At 41.2% G+C, this 11561-nt stretch overlaps 1 protein-coding gene across 1 annotated transcript; it reads left to right on the plus strand.

The window, feature by feature from the left end:
* The first annotated feature begins 1443 nt into the window (after positions 1-1443).
* On the plus strand, positions 1444-9326 carry LOC137282767 (monocarboxylate transporter 12-like). Its single transcript, XM_067814555.1, has 7 exons — positions 1444-1527; positions 2377-2687; positions 3806-3949; positions 4854-5129; positions 7402-7782; positions 8476-8601; positions 9195-9326. Exons 1-7 carry the CDS (start codon positions 1451-1453, stop codon positions 9314-9316), a joined length of 1437 nt encoding a protein of 478 aa, XP_067670656.1. The 5' UTR covers positions 1444-1450; the 3' UTR covers positions 9317-9326.
* Positions 9327-11561: the final 2235 nt, after the last annotated feature.

Raw genomic sequence — 11561 nt, forward strand, 5'->3', positions numbered from 1 at the left:
TGTTTTATATATATGTCTTTTGTATATACCAAACAGATTACAGTGGACTCTCACCTATCAGTTCCTCAGATATCCAGATACCTTGACTGTTGGGCAATATTTAAATACAAAATGCTACTGTATGAAATTTTCATTTACCCGAAAAACCTTATATTGTGTCCCATTTATCGAATTCCGACCACGCGTGACCATGTGTGTTTTACAAGTCATCCTCCCGTATCCAATATCAGGTTTGATTAAATAATACCTGATATAAAATGTTTACATGATTGCATGATATAAAATGTTTCTAACCTTTTTAATCAGTATCGGTATTGCTAAAATCCTTCACTGTTATTACATAACTATGTTTTACCCTAATGAAGTCATGGTGATAATTACTTCAAACAGAGGACTCTGAAAGGCTCCAGACGAGCTACATTTACAGAATACTGTGAAACCTGGTGTCTGTAGTCACGGCATTGCTGAACTATTGTGGTGTGCCTTAAAATCTAACTCACTCACTCACTGTATATATATACCAAGCTGTATAAGGGAGTGGGCGATTACTGGTTATCATTAGTAATGCCGCTATGCATTATTACTTATTCCTTAGAAATGGAAGTTAATTACTGTCCAGGAACATTGCCCAACAATGTCTTCAATGAATGCTCTCAAATATCCTGTGCAACAATCATTTCAGAGAGGCTGTTGAATGAGACGGGGCCTGCCGTCCATGCACACACAAAACACCAACCCACATCCATTCTTTAGGTACGTGATGAGCATGCGCTGGTATACTGCTGAAATATTGATTGGAAACATCAAGATCATGTTCTTTTCAAATGAATTTAAGACGACAAGCGAAAGTCTTCCTTCAGTGCTTGCTGGGTGTCTCACGAAGATAGGAGATATGCTGGACAATCTGTTTAGGCGATTAAACTTACGCTTACAGTTAACCAGATCTGAATAACTTTTATATATTACACGCAGGACTAACGCGGAAAGACGAAAAAGAGATGCACATCACAATAATGATGCATCTCTTGAATATCCTGCGGAGTAATGACAAGTCATAGAACCTTGCCAATTAATTATTGGATGATTTGCAGTTGGTGGAACATGCTGTCTGAGTGACGGGAATAGTATTGGCTATAATTAATGCCATCTGTATTGATTTGTAAACCTAGAACATTATAGAAATCACTTTCTGTTTTGCGTCCTGATTCATTCTGGATGATTTAGCATACAGATTTCACAGATATCGCATTGTCCCTATTTGTGAATCGACATGTTAAAAATTACGCTATTCCATACTCGTATGTACTTGTCAAGACGGGGTTCGAGGACTATATCTTGACTCTTCAACATTCAGAAAAATGTGTCATGTTTGGGACATGTCTTCACTGATTAAGGCTCCAGTTTAGTACGTCAGCGAGCGGCTATACAAGAGTTAATATCATGTGTATGTATGCGTACACAGGGATACTCACGTGATCTGAATACAGCGTTAAGTCGTACATGTCGCAGACCCTCGCTGACGTGCAGGTTAGTGTGCAGTATGAATGATAGAGTGTGTCGTGGCGAGATTATAAACAGAAATATCATCATATATCAGCACATGACACTTCATCTTTTAGTTTCCAGCATGTAGAACTGAAACCACTCCGTTCTATCATTGTTTACCTGCTCCCACCTAACGCTGTCTCTACTGCCAAATGGGTGGCGGTGGTTGTTTTACTGGCTTGGGTGAAGTGGTGCTGGTGAGGCTACCAAAATATATTATTATCCGTATCAAATAAAGGACCCGCCGCGGCCATATTTCTTTGCTTATTATATATGTGGATTAATGCTTGCATGGATAATACATGCAATAACATCGAACATTTGAAGTGTTGAACTCGCATGGTAAAATACTAGACATACGTAATGTAGAATTATGCATTAGAATTGTCTGTAAAATATCCAACGAAAGAAAGAAATGAGATTCAAATCACTACAAAGGAAAGGGAGGGAATTTACGAATGTCGACTTGTAAATGTCACAGGGAACACGTTTTAGAGTATATTCTAACTCCTTCATTGGGCCCCAGCATAATGCCTGCATCAGGAGAGATGATTCACTCTGGCTTCTCATGATACAAAGGTTGACATCCATTCTCTGTAATGCTTATTATTTCTAAAAACAACATTCAAACACTTGCATTAAAAACACCCATAACTTAGCATCTTGAGACAGGAGGTTCCATTGAAGTGTATTTGCAGTCAGCAGAACAATGTTAGCAGAAGAATCCAGCGAATTAATACAGACACTCAGGATGCCAAGCCTTGGACACCTTTAGATGTGGAGATTATGCAAATCAGCAGTAACATTCTAATCACCTTCTACATGTTACAGCTCTGTTCATGGTTTCTGTGCCCAATACACACTGAAGATGCCTGCCAGGTCGGTATCGGAGGCTAAGTATGACGAGACAAAGCCGGAAGTGGATGAAAGTATGGATGAACTGGTGGGCAAGCAGCCCAAGGTTCCAGACGGAGGGTGGGGATGGTGGTGCGTCCTTGGACGGTTCTATATCCACTTCCTCATCATCGGGACGAAGAGTGCTTTCGGCATCATATATATTGAGCTTATCGACTATTTCCATGGCAACAGAGCTGAAACGGCATGGGTTGGGTCCGTAGCGAGTGGGATCATACTGCTGATTGGTAAGACTCAATAGAACATTGTCCGTGTAACACCAAGGATCTACTTACTACTTGCAGAAACTGCAGACAACAGTCCATAGCCTTTACCCAATAGGACCAGGGTTAGAACTGATACAAGCTCCTCACTACGTACCAGGCAGGGAAATAACAAATACCATATTTTAAGACATTTGCTAGCGGGGAAACGAATGAAAGACTTTTGGCTTTTCAGATGGAGGCTGCATTTGTTTCATGGTTGCGTTACGTACACATGAATACTGAAATCACTACCTTAAGAAGGGCAAAATGTGACTGAAGGCCATAGGTATAGAAGGAAGTGAACTATTTACGAGTTTACGGATTTGGAACACTATATCCTGCAGTCGAACACGAGATATATATTCATACACAGTGTGGTGTTTAAGAACAAACAACGAAATAGAAAATCCATGTTTTGTCTCCATTGCAGGAAAACAGCCTATAGTGCAGCAATAGTGACAGACAAGGAGTGATGTCACATGCAATATAACTGGCAGCGAGTTGTATCGATTTGTATGACAATTTATCTGTGTTGTCATAACAAAATGGCCCATGATATCAAACTCTAGTGTGTCTGCTAAGTTATAACAGCCAGATACCTGAGTGAGAGTGAGTGAGGGAGTGTGTTAAGACTTAAATTTACATGGGTAGTATTTCAGCCATATCGTGATCATGAAAGTTGTAGATTTGTAAATGTGTGCGTGAAACATAACAAAGTCACCCGTCTGCGAAGGACAGTAACTTAACTAGTTTACCATAAGTTTTGATCTCAGACTAGCATATAACGATAAAAAATATTCCCAGGTTTAACGGTACAACATCAAAATGGGCTATAGATTGCCAACAACTGAAGGTAGATCGCCACACTAGGGACTGCGGGGACTTACTACTTCCTGAGTGGACCCTAGCTGGACATACACCTTCAGTTGTCAGCAATTAAGACAAATCTAAAACAATACATTTAAAATGTCCATATATTCTATAACTACAAGGTTGGTAAGTTCATATTTACTTTAATGTTTTGGAACTTTCGTATCCTCTCCGAAGGAGTCAGATACCCTATTGCGGCATAAAATAACAAACGTTCCCTCTGTCCACAGCGCCTCTGTCTGGATGGATGACCGAGCGCTATGGGTGTCGACTGACGACCATCATCGGGTCCAGTGTGGCCACTGTAGGTCTGTTCGCCAGCTGGTTCTCCAATAGCATGACCTCGCTGTGTGTTACCTACGGGGTAATTACAGGTCTGTATGTCCCAAACACTGTCTTGTGGAAATATCAGACAATTGCATTTGTAAAACGCCGAATGTATTCAAAGGTAATGTTAGGCTTTGTGGGTGCAACGAATGCCATCGTCTGAAATAAAGCTGGTCCAAATTTGTCAATAATTGTCTGTACTGAAATTAATGGAGGTGCCCAGAACAGTCAGTGGGTGAAGGTGTCCAAATGGTTCACGGTACGCTGTGTGTCTATATATTTGATGTAGATTCAGGACCAAGCTTTTGACGTTGTAAAAACGGTACCATGGGTTTTAGCAGCAATGTTTGATTGTTGTCATCTGTTTGACTGTGTTATTGCACCCCGACGCTGTTGTTAGTAACATCAATCACGGAGTTGTCTGGTCTGGTCGTGATCTGTGTATGTACTGACCACTTTTACCTGGAATACAGATGAACGCTAATCCTTTATCTGACAACGTGCTAATGGATGCTGGAATTTATCGCTGCTTTGCTGTTTGATGACATATACTACGGGACATAAGGAGGGCCACAGCATATTAGATGGTTCCTAAAGATGGTACAGGGCAGTGGGATAGCCTAGGTCATACTGATTGGCATTGACGTTTCACGCCGAAGACACGGGGTCGATTCCCCAAATGGGGACACTGTATGAAACCCATTTCTGGTGTGCCCCGCCGTGATATTTCTGGAATGTTCCTAAAAGAGGGGTAAAACTCAACTCACTCACTAAAGATGAAAGCGTTTGTCGATGATGACGTGCACACGACGTCTGAGGGAACATAAATGTTACAATTTCTACTAATACATTCCTTTGCCTATCATGTCATCTGTATTACGGTCTAACACTTTAAGGTTGATGCTGCTGATGAGGTTGAAAGCGGTAATTATTCAGCTCTTGTTCTTGCAGGGTGCGGTCTTGGGTTGACTTTCATCCCGTCAGCCGTGATTGTTCTGCACTACTTCGACAAGAGGCGAGGGTTTGCTTCCGCCATTGGATCAACTGGAGGGGGTATTGGTGCCATGGTGCTACCATTGCTGTACGTCCAAACCTTTGAGAACTACGGCTGGCGTGGTTCGCTGTGGATCCTGGCAGGTCTCGTGCTGAATGGGGTTGTGTGCGGTGCCCTGTTTCGACCGCCAACCTGGATGGAAGCGCCCGAACTGAAAGACAAGGTTGAAAAAGGTTTGGAAGTAAATTGCAGGTATTTATAATCATCTTAAGTTTAGGAAAATGCAGGAATACAAGGTACAATAGATTTTTTAACTGGTCGTACAAATAGACGAAGTTTTCAAAGAAGAGGGGAGTATTGTCAAAGTATGTATTTTCAGACAATATATTTTGATTTGGTCGTATGGCCTGTTCATGGAACGGCTTATGTAAACTATCGGGCAAAAACCCGTATCACCTCATGCTATGGCTTATAAAGAAGACACCAAGACATATGTAATAGACATATTGTTTGTTTTACAAAACAGAATCGCCAATGTCCACTCGCTAGTAATCCGGTCACGGAAGCAAGCTCAAGAGACGTGGAGTCAAAATAAAATGTTACCCAATCACAGACCATTCACTAGAGGTGTTTAACGTCACATTCTGGACTTCAGTTGCGTGTGTGACGACCCTTTGAATCAATAATATCGAAAATACGTCCCCTCGTGGATAACGTCATCCGCCGGGTGTTTTCAGCAAAGTCCATTTATGGCGGTTTTGGAAGTTTTCATGCCAGAACAAAATTCACTCAGTCACGGACTTAATCCTTTCTACTCGACCACAAAATGTGTTTTGGCGAACATTTTCTGAAAACATTTTAATTTATGGCAGTATCTGTTATGCGAAAACGTTGATTTAACAGAGATAAGTTTCTTTTGCCCGTTAGTTTACATTGCCAGTTGAACGGGCAGTGCCCAAACTTATCTCGAACACCAGCTGCATCCGTCGGTTATAAACTGCCAGTGCAAACAGCGGTGGTTGCTGGGTCGGTAAGATAGACATTTTATTTACCATGTTTATGTACGGAAGTTGTGGCTTCTGTTTGCTTTTGCAACGTTCCATGACGCAGAATATGACATCACGATTGGTTTAAGCACAATCGTTTGTGAAACATACTTCAGTTCGAAAGTGAGAATTTACACGAACTCATTCATTACCAATAGAATGTTTGTAATTACAAATCGGACATTATCGGGAAACTCGTTAACAGGCCACACTGTTGTAACGAGACAGGGGAGAAAAACGCTAAGATGACAGTGACGTGGTATCGGATACTGAATTTCGCAGTCGCAGTTACAAACATTTAAAAAATGTTTTAGTCTGAAAATCAGAAATATTTAGTAACATTGATATTTGAGATATATATGTGCAGTAGTAACTGTTTATACAGACATACTGTCATTGACCGCGATCTCGCGAAGTTTAGTAATATACTTAATCTTATTATTGATCATGAAACATGTTTTGAATATTTTAACAATTTTATGAGGAAAAATGAATCACCAGGCTTATCCCTGTGGGTGGAAGAGTCTTTTGAAGGTGTAACATGGAGACGAAATCTAGAGAAGGATATTACATTACTAGAATATTTTGACTATGGGAAAACTAAGTTTTTAGAGGCTAGGATCCAGCCTACTTAATTCACTGGTAATGAAGCTTACTGACATACATTTTAGTGACATGAGCGTTTTTGAAATATATAAGTTGGTACAGTTGTGTCCCGTTTACGTCCAATGCACGTGTGATTGTAGTCCCTGATTTTGAGCCTGGAGTAATCAGCGGTTAATTCGAGTAACCAGCACCAGCATTACATTGAGATGGCGTCCTAGATTAAATTCACCCATCACCAAATGCCCATTTTAATAGCATGTCGAAAACATTTCATGTTCGGTTGAAAACCTATGGTTTGAAGTTGCATACTTAAAGCAGTAGCCTAGTATGTGTTTGTAACACGTCTGGTATATTAATGGTACCATAATTATTAAATCGAATACTCTGCCTCGGTCTCGAATGAAAAATATTGCCTGATCCATGCTGACAAGGCTTTGGGGGAAGGGGTAGGGGAAACTCGCTTCTTACTCTCAGCAGACGTCCGCTACGATTTACATCCAACCCAAACATTTAACCCACGTTTACACACGATGTAAAAAGTGACAATTAAAACATAAATAAAATAAAACAATAAATATCTATACGTCCCCTCTTGAAATAATTTTGACAAACAACGGGTAGCAAATGATAATAAGATAGAGTCATAACCAGAAAGTAAGTTTCGCGTATGAGGTCTCAATGTCTAGAACGAAAACTATGCTAGTTTTTGCGAGACTGGACAGGCCTCTGGCGGTCATTACAAACTTGAACATTCTATGACGCAGATCATTAATATACAAGCCATGAATTGACCATTATGCCAGGGATCGTCAAATCCTGCCACATGTCATGCGTGTAGATCTTATCGTTTCAGAGGCCGAAACCAAAAATGTCCCGAAAAGTTCTCAAGCGAAGGAATTTTTCTCTGTGCTGAAAAACATTCGATTCGTTTTGTTTGCTTTGGGGACGTTTCTTTGCAACGTCGGCTACGGTACCCCGCTCGTCCACCTCCCCGACATGGCGTTGCAGAGAGGCTTCTCCAAATCAAGTGTGGCTGTCCTTCTGTCCATTATGGGAATATCTGGCGTCATTCTGCGACTTCCTATTGCCTGGGTCAGCGACTTCCGGTCAGTAAATCGCCTTTTGATCCACACCCTATCCCTGCTGGTGTGTGGGGTGGCAACAGTTATCTGCCCCTTCGTGTATTCCTACTGGGGTCTGGCCTTGTACTCAGCCGTACATGGAGGATTCATCGGTATGTTATCGTTATAACATGGTTCATCGTTTACACCGCGACCCCAGTAATTAAACTGACGTGCGAAATAAACTAATAACATGGTATAGGGGATACTTGCCCAAAGTAAATCTTTTGATCTGTGACTGCAGTCCAGACCAGTGTGTCATGTTATTGCATGAACTACACACATGTACAGTGTAAGTCGGGGAGGCACAGCAAGATGACCTCCTGACTACACTTACTTCACATTTGATGTGCTGTATCCACCACAGCATGAATCTTGTATTTTATGAAGTTGTAATTGTTCCTAACAATTCTGCTTTAAATGTAGCATCTGTGCGTAATAGTTGTCGCGCTGTCAACCGAATCGTGGATCCAGTATATTAGCCTCATCGACAAACGTCTTGACTATGACGGCCACGCGCCATCACCCACTATTGTCGTTAGGGGCGTCTTGTCGTCGGGGTCACTAAACACACATTCTATAATTACGCTGTTACTTGTAGTTATAGACCTTCGCCATGGAGCGACCTGGAATCGCGTTAAACACACAAGCGAACACACTGCAAGTCCAAATATCAGAACTTGCACTTTACACAGGTATCACAAATGTATAGTTTATTTATTTATCATGATCTCTATATGAGAAGCGTACACAAACTAAGAATAGATCTACCATCTGTCAATGCTCTACTTCTCTTCCATGGGTAGGTGTGTACGGGTCGTTTCTGAGCGTCCTGGTCGCAGACATTGTTGGTGTGCGTGATTCAAACAAAGCATTCGCCTTTCTGGTCTTCTTCGGAGGTCTCCCGTCAATCTTCTCCTCGCCACTCGCAGGTGTGTGTCTGCACTTCTCACAATGGCGGCATGTGTTGACCATTTTAAACATTCTACATGTAATTGATTGGAGTTTCTGCACGCTTAATCCAGAGTGAGTGATTAAGGTTTTGCGTTAATGTTAGCAAGAGCCAAGACAGTCGTGTAGATTACGTGTTAACGAGGACCATGACAAGTTTGTGAAAGATGGGGGTCGAGGGTTTGGGGTAGGTGGGTAACAATGGTTGATGGAACGCCAGCATACTGCACAGCGGACATCGTTGTTCAATCACCGGATTATGTTGCACAGGCTCCATGATTTGTAGCTGTCCGTACACACCGAGAATATTGACAAGTGCCTTTACTCAAAAGTATTACTGACGCTAAAGACAAAACGTCGATCCGTTTGTGTAAAATGATTAAAAACCTCTAACGCAGGCCATTAAACATGGGTAAAAATCACATGGTTTCATTTGCTGACAAAACGTATCGAGACATTCAGATATATCTGAGTGGTTAATGTAATCGATTACGGCTTCTATATGATATATTTACATAGATGGCATCAATAACGTGTTCCATCTGATATATACACATAATTATATCTGTTTCAGGTTGGATGTATGACGGCACCCAGTCCTACATCACCAGTTTCTGTTTTGCAGGATCCACGTTTCTCGTCTCCAGCCTTTTAACCCTAGCAGTTTTCCTTATGGGCTTCCTCAATAAACAGTGATCCCTTGTCATCACTTCCCTCATTCAGTGATATAGTGCAGGATCCTTGTGTGGCTGACTTAACAGGATCAATCATGTTAGACGCTGCAATATGCTAGACAGAGTTGTCCCTTCGACGCGCCATAAACGTATGCTCTTGTCAGTGCCAAGGAATGTTCGAGGTTTTACATCTGCATGACTTCAACATTACACACTATTCAGAGGTGCTTTTAAGCAGTACCAAGTCTTACAGTTCAGAGTGCTGAGTAGGGCTGGGAATCGTATATGAATTATTTAATTGAGTTTTTCAGGCATAACCTGTTTGAGCGGCTGTTTGATGCGTGACTGTTAAATTCGAAGCTTCCTGGTTCAAATGACAGCTGTTGCAGGCACTGGTATTCGAGGCACAGATGGTTGGTTATATATAGAATTGATACTCACTTAGCATTGTTACGGTTAAAAATTTGCCGTGACAAAGGATGTAAGAAACCCCTTGTGAACCAGCAAAACAGAACAAAGACAAGCCAAAAACCATTCAAATATTATTATTAGCAAAGAGAGCAAGTTATACAAGATCACAAGTCAATTTCACAATACTGATTTCAATTACAATAAAAGTGAGACACAAAGTAAGTGTGTGTGTCACCAAATAAAATATAACAAACTCACCCAAGTCTTAGTGTGAGAGAGAAACAGTTATGCAGAATGTAACACGGCGAGCGGTCTGACAGTAGTTTCAGGCGCTGGCGGATATTGATGATGACGTATATACTCCAGTCATGTGAATGTGTGTCCCCGTCTCAACACGGCAACTAGCCTTTATAAACATACTCAGTCATTTCCCGAAAGTTCAGGCACATACGACCATCGTCAGCACTGTAGAAATCTCTATCGGTCTCCTGGAATTACAAATAGAAAACCAAGGACAGATAATTTCCGGACAGCCTGCTACCAAAATCTTAAAAATGGGATCCATCATAATTATTATTTAAAACACTAAACGTTGTGACCCAATAATAATTATTACTGAATTAATAACAAAATATACAGAAAATACACACTCGTAACATCATACAGCTCCGAAGTTTCGGGAAACGAGAGCCACACACATACAAAGACACAGTGGAATTCCAACAGTTACTCACTCCATGCCTAGACCCATGCAAAACAGTTTTGTGGACTCATGGTGGCCACAGCAGATATCTAAGGTTTCATCTACCTGTAAACGTTCGCCTTCTCTAGTTGAACCTTTTGTAAGCTATACATTTTAACAGACATTTCATCTTTCAAGTTGTATACAATGACAGCAACTGACTCTGCTATCTCACTTTAATGTAAGCAGATGATATCCGTGAAAATACACCCTCCGTTTCTTGTTGGAGGAGAGTATGTATGCAAACACAGACACACAGGCAGCTGGCACAGGAAGGATGCTGACACAATGTTGATGCTGTGTTGATCTTGACACAGCAAAGTGATTAGATTATATTGAGACTCCTTATTACATGCATGGTGTACCGCATGGTATCAACATTTCATTTGATCAGATGTCTGTCTGTTTGTTGATTAATGCTACATCCGCTAACAGCAGTCTGAACGATTGTAGCCATCAGGATATAATAGCGATACATCAGTAACCAAGTCTGTCTACAGGGTCCTCGGCTAGCCTTACCTTTCACATTATGGCTGTCTTAAGGCGATTATCGTTTGATGTATCAAACGATGACAGTTTTATCGCTAGACACTTGACTACAATATTTTAGCCTTCTTCGTCTTCGTCTTCTTCTTCTTCTTCTTAGCTTCATACATCTATTTCTATTGGGGATAGTGTGCCGTCATACAAAGGTTGTAACCTACTTCACGTCCCACATGTCCATCACCTTTTATTGACACATACACCATTCCCTCAGTCCTTGTGATACTTCAATCTAATTTTCTACGCTACTCTGTCTGGGGGACCAATCTGTAAACGAGTCGCCAACCAAGGTTGACTTCACGATGTCCACATGGTGGCTAGTCGTTCTGATTATGATCCAGTTTATTGGAAATTCAACTTTCAAGAAGCATGGAGGCAAAAGAAATCGTTGTTTATGGAAAGGACGTGATCGTTTTCATGCCCATGAAAACTAGCGGTGGTAGATTCTTTTCCCATCTTATCCATGTTAGTGTCTTTCTTATGTGCTCGTTTGACTGGTTGGCATTATATGTTAAAGATTAGATAACGCGGGTTATTGGAGAAGGCGAGGCCCTGAAGTGGATCCAGGGAC

Source organism: Haliotis asinina, chromosome 4 (assembly GCF_037392515.1).
Source record: "Haliotis asinina isolate JCU_RB_2024 chromosome 4, JCU_Hal_asi_v2, whole genome shotgun sequence".
NCBI lineage: Eukaryota > Metazoa > Mollusca > Gastropoda > Lepetellida > Haliotidae > Haliotis > Haliotis asinina.